We start from the raw sequence: 16,717 nt of genomic DNA, 5'->3' as shown, positions 1-16,717 counted from the left end.
TTGGATAAGTATGTGGTTAAGAGGGGTATGAAAAGCTATGGTCCAGGTGTTGGTCGATGGGATTGGGCAGAATAAATAGTTCAGCATGGACTAGATGGGCCAAATGGCCTGTTTTTGTGTTGTAGTGATCCATAATTTATGTATTTGTGTAAAGGGCAATAATCTGAATTTTGTCCTTGATTTTCACTTATTTAATTCTCTCATATCAGCTTAACACTGATTTAATTCCCTCAACAAGTGCTCCAAAGTGAAAACAAATTCACAATGCAAAGATTTATTTTCTCTTTGCAACACCAGTTGGAGGTAATAAACATGCACACAACCCACGGAGCTGAAGGGTGAGGATGCCGGGAGCAGTGTTCCAAAGGAATTATTCTGAGAAACTAAAAGCAGACTAGGGGAGGGGTCAGAGAGGTTATCTTGCAGAACCAAGAAGGTAATTAAGATCTATCCCACTGCCGGGTCATGAACCATGAAAGGATGTGTTTCAAGTCAATGTCAGTCTCTCATTTGGAGACGTCCCCTAACAAAGCAGCAACTGAGTGTGTACCAATTAGAGAACTGGGTCTGCGGCATACTGCCCAGTACAGATAGTGATGTTCTATTGATGAAGTAGACCGCCCGTTGTCTACATGTTAAAGCTTAATAGAGATGTCTGTGTAACTATCCCCATTCTTCAGCAACACAGGCAGTTTAATCTATTCAGTGCCTGCTCCAGGTTCATGGTGTCATAGAACTCAAAAAAAGCCCCTGAGCCCAACTTATCCATGCTGACCCACCAAGCTCATCCCATTTGCCCACATTTAGCTAAACCCTTCCTGTCCCTGTCCTCATCCGTACGTCTTTTGAATGTTGTTACTGTACCTGCCTCAACCACTTCCTTTGTCAGCTCATTCCATGGGAGCTCCAGCCTCTGCATGAAGAAGATACCCCTCAGGAGCTTTTTAAATCTTTCACCTCTCATTCTAAGACAATGCCCTCTAGCAGAAGTGATTTGTTTTTAGGAATAGTAATTCCCATTCTGAGCAGGAGAGATTCCTGTAGAAAACTGATAAATACACAGAGCCCCCAGATATATAATACAATTGACATCAATGCCGATACATTGTTAAAAATTTAACACTTTGATTTTATATATTTAATCTGTACACTCAAATCTCACACCACCACCAGGTTCAGGAACAGTTATTACCCCTCAGCTATCAACTTTCTGAACCATAAGACTACAAGCACACAAGAGCAGAATTAGGTCCATTTGGCCCATTGTCTGCACTGCCATTTCATCATGACTGATCCATTTTCCCTCTCAGCCCCAATCTCTTGCCTTCTTCCTGTGTCCCTTCATGCCCTGCCTAATCAAGAATCTAACAATCTCAGCCTTAAATATATGACTAGGCCAGTGGCAACAAATTCCACGGATTCAACACTCTCTGGCTAAAGAAATTCCTCCTCATCTCCATTCTAAAAGGACGCCCGCCCCTCTATTCTGAGGCTATGTCCTCTGGTCTTGGACTCCCCCACCATAGGAAAAATCCTCTATATATCCACTCTATCGAGGCTTTTCACCATTCGATAGTTTTATTGAGGTCACCCCTCATTCTTCTGAATTCCAGTGGGCAGAAACCGAGAGCCATGAAACACTCTTCATGGAGTAAGCCTTCCAATCCTGGAATAATTTTCATGAACCTCCTTTGAACCCTCTCCAATGTCAGCACATCAGTTCTTAGATAAGGGGCCCAAAACTGCTCACAATATTTCAGTCCTGACAAAGGGTCTCGGCCCAAAACGTTGACTGCTCATTTCAACGGATGCTGCCCAACCTGCTGAGTTCATCCAGCTTGTTTGTACATGTTTATTAGCTTACAATATTCCAAGTGAGGCCTCACCAGTGCATTATAAAGCCTCAACATTACATCCTTGCTTTTATATTCTAGTCCTTATGAAATGAATGCAAATATTGCAATTGCCTTCCTCACCACGGACTCAACCTGCAAATGAACCTTGTCCCAAGTTCCCTGCACCTCAGATTTTGGAATTTTCTCTCCATTTAGAAAATTCTCCATTCTCTTTCATTCCTTCTAACAAAGTGCATGACCGTACACTTCCCAACCCTGTATTCCATCTGCCACTTCTTTGCCCACTCTCATGGCAGCATGGATAACTTCATTCACCTCAGCACTGAATTGATTCCACAACCTATGGACTAACTTTCAAGGACTCTACAACTGATATTCAAAGTAATACTTATTTATTAATATTTTTTGCACAGTTTGTCTTCTTTTACACATTGGTTGTTTGTCAGTCTCTGTGTGTAGTTTTTCATTGATTCTATTGTAGTTCTTTGTCCTATTGTGAAAGTCTGTAAGAAAATTAATCTCAAGGAGTAGATGGTACTTTGTAATATATTTACTCAGAACTATGAATTTACTGTGAACAGTGAATAACAAATTCCTCTCTACTTCTACAGTCAATCAAACCTCTGAATTTGCTTTGCACCTACTCTGGCCCAGAGTGCAACACCCCCTCCTTTGTTATTGCATTAGTTTGTTTATTTATTTATATTTATTTTTGTTTTTATTTATCGGGATACAGCATAGAATCGGCCCTTTTGGCCCTCTGAGCTGCACTGCCCAGCATTCCCCCAATTTAAACTTATGCATGCACTCCTCCCTTCTCTCCAGCTTCCAACCCATCTCTGAGAAAACCTACCCCCTCCAGTCCAACAGGGACACTGAGGTTATCTAACGCAGCCTGTTCCTGTGAAGAGCCAGTGCTGATGGCGCTATATAAATGCACACCATTGTTGCTGTATCATAATGAGAGGTCCAGGTTTTGAAATTATTGCTCTGCCTGACACGGCCAGGAAATAGCAAAGGCTGCCCTTGAGACTTAGTCGAGAGTTACAGAGAATTCCTTGTACAGAGAAGCTTTGAAAGCACTGCCCAGCCCTCACTGGTAAAGTGAGGAATAGGCTACACACACAAAATGCTGGAGGAACTCAGCAGCTCAGGCAACATCTATAGAGAGGAATAAACAGTTCACATTTCGGACCAAGACCCTTCATTGGGGTTGGAAAGGAAGACAGCAGAAGCAGAAGTGAAAAGGTGGGAGGAGGGGGAGAAGCACAAGGGTACAAGGAGTATAAGCTTTTAGTCGTCCCATACCCCCACCTTCTCATTAGAAGTGAGAGAGAATGTGAGGGGCAACATTATTACATAGCACGTGGTAGATACGTGGTGCCGGCTGCCAGACAAAGTGGTTGAGGTAGCTACATTAGATATGTGTACACAGCTATATAAATGACAGGAGTTTCAGGGGAAATAGACCAAGTGCTGCAAAATGGGATTAGCTAAACCATAAGACAAAGGATCGAAATTAGGCCATTCAGCCCATCGAATCTGCTGATTTATTATCCCTCTCACCCCATTCTCCTGCCTTCACCCCATAACCTTTGACATCCTGACTAATCAAGAACCTGTCAACCTTTGCTTTAAATGTACTCAATGACGACCTCCACAGCCATCTGTGCCAATGAATTCCACAGATCCACCACTCTCTGGCTGAAGAAATTCCTCCTTATCTTTGTTCTAAATGGATGGCCCTTTGCTCCTAGATACCCCCACTACAGGAAACATCCACTCCATGTCCACTCTTTCGAGGCCTTTCAACATTTGATAGGTTTCTAAGAGATTTCCCCACTCATTCTTCTAAACTCCAGTGACTACAGGCCCAGAGCCATCAAATGCTCATCTTTATATAGAATATAGCTTATATAGCTATATTAAACGTAGCTTGTAGACAAGTACAGGCTGAAAGCCTTTTTCCATGTTCTACCACTCTGGAATCCGTGATCCTTGAGAGAAAAGGAATTGAGACGCAAAAAGCTATTGACACTGGATTACTGGGCAAAAATAAAAACAAGTTGCTGGAGGAACTCAGCAAAAGGCAAATGGAGTCAGCTGCGAATGGGAAGGATGAAGACAGCGACAGAGGTCTGAGCATTTTGCATCATAATCCCAGGGACTTCATCTGCTCCCTTTTGCTCTCCTTATCTGTCTTAACTTATCAGCCTCCAGCCCCAGCACCAACTCCACCCATAGAACACTACAGCACAGAAAACAGGCCATTCGGCCCTTCTAGTCTGTGCCAAAACTTTATTCCGCTAGTCCCATTGACCTGCACCCAGTCCATAACCCTCCAGACCTCTCCCATCCATGTATCTATCCAATTTATTCTTAAAACTTAAGAGTGAACCCACATTTACCTCGTCAGATGGCAGCTCATTCAACACTCCCACCACTCTCCGAGTGAAGAAGTTCCCCCTAAACCTTTCCCCTTTCACCTGTTATGTACCCCGTAACTGGGTCACTTACCAGCAAAGATAGAGAGGTCCAATGAAGTCTGATGGTACTATTTTTAACAGTATTTATTGATAGAAATACACAAAAATAATATCAATGCAAACACACAGATAATATACGTCGTCAATACTAAATCTAAAAGCGCGGGTATAATAATAATCAATAAGAAATAAGCTGTATCGTTGTCTAGGGGATAATGAATTGTCCGATGGAAATATATAGTTCGTTCAGTTCATACAGGCTGCAGCCATTGGGGACCCTGTGTGGCAATTGTTGGAGAGAGAGACGGGTTAAAACTTGCCCATTCCGTTTATGATGTCAATTCTTCGAGAGTCGTTGGGAGTTGAGTTCCCCGTTGTTAGCTAAAAACCGTTTTTCCGTGGCAAAGGTCACCGATTCCGGGCAAATGGAAGCGGACGCATGTGGCCTTCCACCGGCTTTCGCTATTACGGGATCGCTAGCATTTCTTCTGGTGCGTCTGAGGGGCTGTTCCCACAGACCCTCTTTTTATGCTGACTCACAGGGTCTCAGGTGTCAATCAGGTTGGGATGATGCAATCCCTCCACCAACCTCCTCTTTGGTTCATTGCCTGGGGCTTTGATTGCATCGTACAGGATGCAATACACAAGTCCGTCTCCAAGAGACAATAGCCGGTATCAATGGGTCCGCCTTTTGGAGGCCAGGACACATTCTAACCCTTTTGTGGATTCTGCATGTCTCTCATTTCCTGTGTCCCCTGAACTGACTTAATAGTGATCTTGTGATTCTCACAAAGGAGGGGGCTACCCCGCACCCTTCGGCCCCTTAGAGCTGTGGCACATTCGTAACACACCCTAAAGCCATGCCCTCTCATATATATCTCTCCTAATCTAAGTGGAAAGAGCCTACTCGCATTCATGCTGAATATACCCCTCATAATTTTGTAAACCTCTATCAAATTCCCCCCTCATTCTTCTACGCTCCAAGGAATAAAGTCCTAACCTGTTCAATCTTTCACGTAACTCAACTCCTGAAGACCTGGGAACATCCTAGTGAATCTTCTCTGCACTCTTTCAATCTTACTGACATCCTTCCTATGGTTAGGTGACCAGAACTGCGCAGAATACTCCAAATTTGGCCTCACCAATGCCTCACCATAACATCCCAAATCCTATGCTGTACTCAGTACTTTGATTTATGAATGCCAGGATGCCAAAAGCCTTCTTTACAACCCTGTCTACCTGTGACGCCACTTTCATAGAAACATAGAAAATAGGTGCAGGAGTAGGCCATTCGGCCCTTCAAGCCTGCACCGCCATTCAGTATGATCATGGCTGATCATCCAACTCAGAACCCTGTACCTGCTTTCTCTCCATACCCCCTGATCCCTTTAGCCACAAGGGCCATATCTAACTTCCTCTTAAATATAGCCAATGAACTGGCCTCAACTGTTTCCTGTGGCAGAGAATTCCACAGATTCACTTTCAGGGAATTATGTATATAAACTCCCAGATCCCTTTGTCCCTCCGCACTCCTCAGTGCCCTACCATTTATTGTGTATGTCCTACCTTGATTTGTCCTTCCAAAATGCAACACCTCACACTTGTCTGCATTAAATTTCATCTGCCATTTTTCAGCCCATTTTTCCAGTTGGTCCAGATCCTTCTGCAAGCTTTGATAGCCTTCCTCATTGTCCACAACGCCTCCAATCTTAATGTCATCAGCAAACTTGCTGATCCAATTTACCACATTATCATCTAGATCATTGATATAGACAAGAAATAACAATGGTCCCAGCACAGATCCCTGAGGCACACCACTAATCACAGGCCTCCAGTCTGAGAAACAATCATCCACTACCACTCTGTCTTCTCCCACACAGCCAATTTTGAATCCAGTTTATAACCTCTCCATGGATACCTAGTGTCTGAACCTTCTGAACTAACCTCCCATGTGGGACCTTGTCAAAGGCCTTACTGAAGTCCATGTAGACAACATCCACAGCCTTTCCTTCATCTACCTTCTTGGTAACCTCCTCGAAAAACTCTACAAGATTCGTTAAACACGATCTACCACGCCGAAAGCCATGTTGACTATCCTTAATCAGCCCTTGGCTGTCCAAATACTTATATATCCAATCTCTCACAACACCTTTCAATAATTTACCTACTACTGATGTCAGGCTCACCAGCCTGTAATTACGGTACCTGGTTTACTTTTGAAGCCTTTTTTTTAAAACAACAGAACAACATGAGCTACCCTCCAATCCTCCGGCACCGCACCTGTGGCTAAGGACATTTTAAATATTTCTGACAGGGCCCCTGCAATTTCTACACTAAATCTCTCTCAAGGTCCAAGGAAATATCATGTCAAGCCCGGGGGATTTATCTACCTTGATTCACTGTAAGGCAGCAAGCACCTCCTCCTCTTTAATCTCTATATGTTCCATGACACTACTGCTTATTTCCCTTCCTTCCGTATACGCTATGCCAGTTTCCTGTGTAAATACTGATGCAAAAAAACTGCTTACAATCTCCCCCATCTCATGAGGCTCCACACATAGATGACCACTCTGATCTTCCAGGGGACCAATTTTGTCCCTTACTATCCTTTTACTCTTAATATACTTGCAGAAACCCTTCAGGTTTACCTTCACATTTTCTGCCTTCCTGATTTAGTATTTTCTTACATTTTCTATACTCTTCAAGTACCTTATTTTTTCCTTGTTGCCTATACCTACTATACACTTCTCTCATTTTCTTAACCAGAGTGCCAATATCCCTTGAAAACCAAGGTTCCCTATGCTTGTTAACTTTGCCTTTAATCCTTTAAACTCCTTTAGTTTAATCCTTTAAACTCTGCACTCTCAAAACTCTGCCTTTAAAGGCCTTCCACTTACTGAACACATCCTTGCCAGAAAACAACTTATCCCAATCCACTCTTCCTAGGTCCTTTCTCATTTCCACAAAATTGGCCCTTCTCCAATTTAGAACCTCAACTCAAGGACCAGACCTATCCTTATCCATATTTAACTTGAAACTAACGATATTATGGTCACTGGACCCAAAATGTTCGCCTACGCATACTTCTATCATACTTCTGCCACCCCTCCCCAGAGCAAATGTTCCATATCCAAGACCCTTCCGCAGATCGACCATCTATAGCCTTTCCTGTGGAATATTGCTGTGTATGACCTTTTTCTGTTTTTCAACAAAGACAAGTCCCCAGTATTTCAACAGCCAGAAATTACATGTCAAGGACTAGAGGAAATTAACTAAAGGTGAGAGAGGGAGAAGTTTAAAAGAGATGTATGGGGCAAGATACTTTTATATAAAATGTGGGTACATGAAATGTGCTGCCAGGGGTAGTGATGGAGGATGTTACAATACTGGCATTTAACAAGCTTTTAGACAGGCACATGAACATACAGGGGATGGAGAGACATGGATCACGTGCAAACAGAAGAGATGTTGTTTAATCCAGCATTATGCTTAGTGCAGACATTGTGGGTTGAATTGTCTGTACTGTTCTATCTTCTATTTGAGATATAAGACTTTCAGAGGTTGTAAGAAGCTCCACATAAATGCAAACTCCTTCTGGAAGACAATCTTTCATTTCTCCCCTATGCAGAACAGATGTTTTCAGAATGAGCCAGCTCCTGACAGGTTATTCTGAAGACTTGCTCACACCTGGGTCCAATACTGGAACCATGGCTTCATCCACATATAGGGCAAGAAGTCCCTGACTGTCATGAGTCCTAGAGTCCTCTGTGGCTTGCCAGAGAATGTTGATCTTCTAGCTTTCAAAACACCTGTATTTGCTATCCATTACCTTAACTGGGGCTGTTAAACTCTTGTACTTTCAGTTTAATCCCGTCAAGTTAATTGCGACTGGCATTTGTTTCTGGCAATCAATGATTATTTAAAGAGGACTCTCTTTAGATCCTTAGCAGAGTCATTGTGTTCGACAGAATGATTTGTCTCACAGAGTTGCTCAGTCGTTCCTCCAGGGCTCTGCTGGTATTCCTATGTCTTAACCTCTTCATAGGGATTCTGCCATTTCTCTGCACTTGGGACCAGTCCCGTGAGTGCACACCATGACACTGACAGAGAGTGTGAACAGCAATTGAATTGGTGCCCAGACACAGGGGAAATATCCCTCGGACCCTTTGAACTGTGCTGAGTGAACTACGAGTCTAAGCCTTGAGCACAACTGTTAGGCATTAAGCCATCACTACTGGGCAAAGGACAGGACTTGGCACGATGCCTTCAACAGTTCAATAGCCTGATGATCCATATACAGGCTTAAGGAGAGTGGCAAAAGATCCTCACAGAGACCAGTGCTTATAGTGGTCCAATTGTATCAAGGACAAAGAATAAGACAGTTCTTCATCCATTCCAGAATATCTCTCTGCTCTGAATTTCTACGATGAATGGGGCCGGAATTACTCAGAAAACAAGGATCTTCTCCAGCTGGAGTGTGAAAGGATTTGACTCCAACTCAGCAACTTTGCCCCTCATTGTTACCACAGCATCAAGACTAGGGTCACCTTTAGTGGGGCGAAACACCATAGGATCAGACCCAACCATGACTGTACCTACACAGAGCAACTGACAAATACCATCTCAATAACTTCCTTCCACTCTGGTCTGTGGGTGATGAGGCCTTTCATGGATCCACAGACCCTTCAACAGATGGTGCAAGAGGTGTCGGACAGGGTGGGTGAGGTGTATGGGGATGTGGGACAGGATGGGTGAGGGGCATAGGGGCTGTCAGACAGGGTGGATGAGAGTATCGGGGGTGTCAGACAAGGTGGGTGAAGTTTATAGGGGGTGTCGGACAGGGTGGGTAAGGTTTATAGGGGGTGTCGGACAGGATGCGTGAGGTGTATAGGGGGTATCAGATAGGATGGGTGAGGTTTATAGGGTGTATCGGACAGAGTGAGTGAGGTTTATAGTGGGTGTTGGACAGGGTGGGTGAGGCTTACAAGGGTGTCAGACAGGGTGGGTGAAGTTTATAGGGGGTGTCATGTCGGACGGCCTGGGTGAGGTATACAGGGTTTTCAGACAGGGTGCGTGAGGTGTATAGAAAGATTTCTGTCACACACCAATTTGCAACATCTCGTCCACTATGGCTGTGAGCTTTGCCCCCAATCTACTCAGTTTTTATTTCTAAATTTGAGACTCAGTACAGCTCCTATGTCATATGTACATTTGTTTATGTTACCACAGTTTGTGACTGAATCAGCATATAGGAGGGAGATTGGAACCTTTCACTTAAAGTCAGCAACACTGTGGAGTTGATTATTGACGACAGGACGAGGAAACTGGAATTCTATGATCTGGTCCCTATCAGGGGGTCAGTAGCTTTGAATTCCTTGTTGTTAACATATCTGAGGATCTGTCCCAGCACAAACGTGTCATTGCGAAGGCACAAGAGCACCTCATTTTCTTTGAGGTTGGCACAGAATCAGTCAACTGCATGGTAGGAAACACCAATGCTGAGGAACAGAATATATGTAATTTATAGCATTTACATATGTATGTTATTGCAATTTACAGCACATTTATTGCACTATTTTGCTGTCACAAAACAACAAATTTCACGACATATGTCTGTGAGACTAAATCTGATTCTGCCAACTGAGCACAGAGAGCTATGAAGAAGCAGTGGTAACGATGTCACCTTGTCCTTCTCTTGGTTCTTTTTGTATTTAACAGTTGCTGCATTCCTTCGTTATAATTCAATATTTAAAGCTGTAAAGCAGTGGCGTACAAATACAAGCTTGCAACTTACACCAGTATCTGCATCATTAACGCCTTCTTCCAGCTGATTGACATGTTTACTCTTGGTAAAGTTTGATGCTATTCAGGTCTGGTGACTGAGCTGCTCTCCTGTATCCCAACACACTCCCTCCGTTGCTACCACTCACGTGAGGGAAGCAGTCTGTTCCTCAGATCCCTCAGTGCATTTAATCCAATGTCATGCTCCAGCCAAAGAGAAAATCATTCATTAATTGCAAGTATATAATTCCCCATTAATTTTGACATTTATTAATAAAGTATTTATTAATGTATTGATAATTTTATTGTTGAATTAAATTATTTATTTATAAATAATTGCTTCCATAATTTGTCTCAATATATTCCAATTTTGTGTTGATATCAAAGAGGAAATGACTTGTTAATACTAAGAGTAGATACTAACTTATCAATCAAAACATAAAGAAATAAATACATTTACAAATATATTTATTAACTTGCAGGTACCAAAGTATTGATTTATTTATTGGCTCACTTTTGCAAATATAAAGTATTAATTTATTTATTAATTTATTACTTTAAGAATTTATTTATGAATTTAATAATTGCAAGTGCAAAGTCATTCCTATTCCATATTTTGGCCATTAAAGAGAAAATAAGTACAAAACATTATTGATCTATTTACTTATTTTTTAATTAATTTATTAATTGAAAGTACAAAACCTTTCAGAATTTATGCTACAAAATTTCATGTTACAAGGAGCTGTGGTTCAGGAAAGCAACATCCATCATTGGGGCCCCTCACCGTTTAGCCCATGCCCCTCTTCTTGCTGCTGCCATTGGGCAGGAGGCACAGAAGCCTCAGGTTCAGGAACAACTATTACCCCTCAAACATCAAAGTTCAAAGCAAATTTTAGTATCAAAGTGCATATAATGCACCATATACAACTTGAGATTAATTTTCTCATGGGCACACTCAATAAATCTACAGAATAACCATAACAGACTTGATGAAAGATCACCCAACTAGGGAATTCAACTAGGGTGCAAAAGACAACAAGCTTCTTAAATTCAAAAAGAGGAAATAATAATCATAAATGAATAAGCAATAAATTTTGAAAACATGAAATGAAGAGTCTTTGAAAGTGAATCCATTGTTTGTGGGAACATTTCAGTGATGGGGCAAGTGAAGTTATCCGCTCTGGTTCAAGAACCTGATGGCTGAGAATTGATAACTGTTTGTGAACCTGATGGTGCGAGTCCTGAGGCTCCTGTACTTCTTCCTGATGGCAACAGTGAGAAGAGAGCATATCCTGGGTGGCGGGTGTCCCTGATGATGGATGCTGCTTTCCAGTGACAGCATTTCACGTAGATGTGCTCAATGGTGGAAGGGCTTTACCCATGATGGAATGGGCCGTATCCACTACTTCTTATAGGATCTTAAACCATTGAATAACTTCACGTTCCTGAACTAGCATAAATAACTTAACTCACCTCAACTCTGAACTGCTTCCACAACCTATGGCTCACTTTCAAGGCCTCTATAACTCATGTTCTCAGAAGCATTTATTTGCACATTTTTGTCTGTCTTTGTGTGCAGTTTTTCATTAACTTTATATCGTGTTTCTTTGTTCTACTGTGAATGCCTGAAAGAAAATCTATCTCAGAGTAGTACGTGGTGACATCTGTGTACTTTGATAATAAATTTACTTAGTAGGTACAAAATATATCTTTGGAAAGGGCCACATTTACTATTTTCACCCTGAAGGACTGGCTGAAACCCTACGATTCCAGGCACTGATCAGAAGGGTACAATGCTACAATGTGTTCTCATCAAAGTACAAAAACTGTTGACAACAGCAAGACAAGGGCAACTTCCGTACTGAGTGTAATCCCGAGCAGTGTGTTGCAATCACTGCCAGCAGTGAACAGTTCAAAGGGCAACTACTGGGTACTTTGCTGATTGGACATAACCATCAAATTCCAGCAAACGATCCAGATGATTAATTCCATGCACAAAATAATAATTTATTGATTTGTTTATTAAGTTTTTAGAGTGATAGAAAAGTACAGCACAGAAATAGTATAGCCTATCAAGTCTATGCTGAAATCATTTAAACTGCCTACTCCCATCAACCTGTACCCAGACCATAGCCCTCCATATCCTTACCATCCACGTACCCATACAAACTTTGCTTAAACATTGAAATTGAGCTCACAAGCACCACTTGTACTGGAAATTTATTACACATTCTCACAACCCTCCGAGTGAAGAAGTTTTCCTTCATCTTCCCCTTAAACTTTTCACCTTTCATCCTTAACCCATGACCTCTGATTGCAGTCTCACCCAACCTCAATGCAAAAAGACTGCTTGCGTTTACCCTATCTATACCCCTCAATTTAGTATACCTCTATCAAATCTCCCTTCAATCTTCGATGTTCTAAAGAATAAAGTCCTAACCTATTCAATCTTCCCTTGTAATTCAGGCCCACCAGAACTGGCAACATCCTTGTAAATTTTCTCTGTACTCTTTCAAACCTATTTACATCTTTCCTGTTTAAATCTTTCCTTTAGATTTATTAATGTACTAATTGCTAGCACAAAATCTCTCAATACATTCCAATTTGATGTTGAGACCATTGAGGAGCTGACTGTTTATTTAGAAAGCATTCTATGCTGTATTTAAAGCTAAGAAGGGTTTTAGAAGACAACAACTGTAATAGTAAGAGAAGACTTGGAAGTATGGATTTAACTGGAAAAAATCCTGGTACAGTAAAGGGTCTTAGTGCAAAATGTTGACCTTTCCATAGATACTGCCTGACCTGCAGAGTTCCTGCTGCATTTTGTGGGTATTACTGATCATTTTTCAGCAACATTTTTGAAATCTGTAGGACTCTACATGCGTGCTGGAAGCAGAAGATTCAAAGGCTGGAGTTTGAAGGGCTGCGGGGCAAGATTAAGACATCGGACAATCTGGGGGATTCTTTAAGTGAATGCACAGAGTTGTGATGGTCTGAACAGAGTCATATATCATGGAAGTAGGTCCTTCGTCCCATATCGAGCATGGGCTGCCCCTACACACAAGCCTGCATTAATTGCCCCACATTCCCAACTACTGCCCTCAGAACCTACCCCTTATTAACACACTACCAGCAATCTATAGCAATTAACCTGTTAAAACATAGATGTCTCTGCAATTGGGGATGAAACAGGTGCCCCTGGGGGAAACATATGCAGTCACAATGGGAATGTGCAAACTCTGCACAGACAGCACTGGAGGTCGGGATCGAACCCAGACCTCTGTGTGAAGCAGCAGCATTATCAGTTTTACCACTGTAGTGTTCACTGTTCTACTTGAAATTGAGTTATCCCCTGAATGAACAGCAATGGAATGATATCTCATGCAGAATTTAATCGTGACCTCTCGCATTCCACAGATCTATTCCCAGGGACCCAGAAAGCTCTGAATCTTCTTGAAACTTCCAGCAGAACATTCAAATCCTCCCATAAACAGATACTAATCTAGCTCCTCACTGCCGTGGGAGCGGCTGTTCGTGATATGATAGATAGATAGATAGATAGATACTTTATTCATCCCCATGGGGAAATTCAACTTTTTTCCAATGTCCCATACACTTGTTGTAGCAAAACTAATTACATACAATACTTAACTCAGTAAAAAATATGATATGCATCTAAATCACTATCTCAAAAAGCATTAATAATAGCTTTTAAAAAGTTCTTAAGTCCTGGCGGTTGAATTGTAAAGCCTAATGGCATTGGGGAGTATTGACCTCTTCATCCTGTCTGAGGAGCATTGCATCGATATGACTTTATACCATGCCTTCTTGTTGACAAAAGTTTTTTTATCCTAAGTTGTCCAATGTTCTTTTCACATGGGGGGGTTTAATAGCAAAATATCATAGCTGCAGAGGTCAGAAAGGAAGATTGAGAGTGATTGTCACCAACCACAACAGGCTCACCTCTAAAATGGTACCAGTGTTCTCTCCACAGGTGTCACCAGGTCAGTTTTCTCTTTTACTCATTAAGTACAGGAATACAGCTCAGAAACAGACCCTTCAGCCAACTAAAATGCCCAATTTTGCACATGTTTGCCCCATATCGCTCCTAACCTTCACTGTTGGTTAAATGCCCCATCAGGTTCAGGGTCAATAGGTTGATGGAGTAGCATCTCCAGTGGACACAGTACAGTGTACTCCCAGTCTGCACCCACTGGCTGCCTATCCAGTGGATTTGTACTTCACCACTGGTTTTTCAGTGGATCTGTTGCCCAGGGACAGTCTCACCACTGCAGATATACCTCATCCACTGGCTGCCTATCTAGTGGAGCTGTATTTTGTAGCCAATCTGTCCAGTGGACCACTTACAGTCTATACAGTGGACCAACACCTCTCTCACTAGAAGACCCTTTTCTGGAATTTGCAACCTTAATCCAACCACTTCCATCCTTATCACTACTACAGCCGCCACATTTCCACTTTATGCAAATAAACGCTGTGTTGAGTATTTTCCAATATAGAATTTGCGATCTAAAAAAAATCACACAGAACCTTTCAATCACATATTTTTAAAAAATCTCACACACCCAAACACACACGGACCCTGCCAATTTGACCACAGCCCGACAGAATCTAAAGATGAATCACAACCGATAGAAAGCAGGGTCACTTAACCTCCTGTAGTCCCCAAACTAACCAGCCACCCATTTCACCCCCTGCCCCTTCAAGGGGCCCTCTGAACGCACAGGATATTAGGGGTCTCTTGGTTAGAAATTTTGTTTTGCAGAGACCAATGAGGAAGGAGGTTTTCTGTAAGATATAACATATGCTCATGGGGTTTGACTGCCCCTGGTTTAAACACTCCAAGCTCGCTTTCAATCACAGTTCATAGAGGGAGAGAGGTTACTGGATTCTCACCTTCTGGATCGGCGGTCTGAGTCAGAGACTCAACCCAAAAACAGAGCAAGACCAGCCCCACCGCTCGCATTCTCTTACAGATCGCAGGCTCTTTAATTCACGAGAATAAAGGCTCCCCGTCCAATTCAGCAAACGGCGCGCATCGGCCCCTGCTCCTTGAGGTCCCTCGACTTCCAATTCCGGCAAAACTTCACCAAATTTTTCCGGGACGTGGCGCGGGTCCCTTCGGCCGGAGACTCCGCGCAACTCTCGCCCCAGCGGAGAAATACGTCCCGCTGAAGTTTGTGTGGGAGGGGAAAGATGGGTGGACCCAACAAACAAAAAGTCAGGCTGCAACTTTCTTTAAAAAGTTAACAGTTCAGCATCTGTGCAAATTTATAAGAGCTGATCCCAGAGTACTCGGAAAAAGTTGGATAAATATCCCATTTTTAAAATCTGATTTTAGCCAAAAGACCGAGAAGCGATAAATATTCCGAATGAATTCCAAAACCTGAGGCTCCACTCCTGCTGGCCTTTACAACCTGACCTCTGACGAGTTTCAACCACTCCAGGTTCTGAACATCAACGCTTGGTTTGTATTAAGAATCGCTCAACGAGCAATTCAACCTCCCGCCCCTCATCTCTCTCTCTGGTGAGAGGACTGCCCCTAACCGTACCGACAGTCCACTCCCCGCCACCCAGAATGGATTGATTGTTATGGTAGAAATCGGTATACGGTAACTATGATATTTCAGCTCACGAACGCAGGCATCCGAACACAGAATTTAGACTGGTACAGTCCCTTCCCCAAACTCAGTAAACTTTCATCATCCACCACACATTTATATTGGAGTTAAAACGGAAAATGCTGGGGGAAAAAGTCCACAATTCACAGCCATTGTGGACCGGAAAGGTTGACTCGTTTTCAACAAACGCTGCCTGATTCTAACCTAAATAAAAACACAAAATGCTGGCAGAACTCAGCAGGCCAGACAGCATCTATGGGAGGAGGTAGTGACGACGTTTCTGGCCAAAACCCTTCATCGGGAGTCAGGTGATTCTAACCTGCTCAGTTCCCCGGCATTCTGCGTTTGTCCTTAAATTTCTGCTTCAATTTCAGATTTCCAGCATCTCCCGCTTTTCTGATAATCACTTATTACATACATCTTGCACTAATCCCGTTTCTGGCCAGGTAAAGGCTGTCAACCCAAAATATTGAGGGCCCTTTTCTCTCCACAGATGCTGCCTGACCTGCTGAGTTTATTTATTGAGAAACAGCGCGGAATCGGCTCTTCTGGCCCTTCGAGCTGTGCCACCCAGCAATCCCCTGAGCCTAATCACCGGGACAACTTAAAACGGTCAATTAACCTACCAACTGGTAGGTTTGGGAGGCAACCAGAGCACCCGGAAGAAACCCACAAGGAGAACATCCAAACTCCTTAAAGGTAGTGGCTGGAATTGCACATGGGTTGTCTGTACTGCAAAGCATTGTGCCCTTCCTGCACGTTGTTTCCAGATTCCAGCCTTTGGAGTCTTTTGTGTCACCATTTCACTGACCGCGCATTCAGATTTATCAAAGCAAAATGTACAAAATGCTGGAGGAACTCAGCAGACCAGACAGCATCCATGGAAAAAATTACAGTTGATATTTCAGGCAAGATCCTTTGGCAGGACTGGAGAAAAAAAAGAACAGGAGTA

The 16,717-nt window shown here is 42.7% G+C and overlaps 1 protein-coding gene across 2 annotated transcripts in view; it reads right to left on the bottom strand.

Moving 5' to 3' along the window:
- The window catches only part of axl (AXL receptor tyrosine kinase), a 177,862-nt gene extending 162,229 nt beyond the window's left edge, over positions 1 to 15,633 (bottom strand). For both annotated transcript variants that reach the window (XM_073029426.1, XM_073029427.1), the window contains exon 1: positions 15,041 to 15,633. In XM_073029426.1, the coding sequence (XP_072885527.1) occupies positions 15,041 to 15,110 (70 nt within the window). In that variant the 5' untranslated portion in view covers positions 15,111 to 15,633. The remainder of the gene's footprint in view (positions 1 to 15,040) is intronic.
- Positions 15,634 to 16,717: the final 1,084 nt, after the last annotated feature.

Source organism: Hemitrygon akajei, chromosome 25 (assembly GCF_048418815.1).
Source record: "Hemitrygon akajei chromosome 25, sHemAka1.3, whole genome shotgun sequence".
NCBI lineage: Eukaryota > Metazoa > Chordata > Chondrichthyes > Myliobatiformes > Dasyatidae > Hemitrygon > Hemitrygon akajei.
Note: the sequence above shows the minus strand (reverse complement) of the source record. Positions and strands in the feature narration are given on the sequence as shown.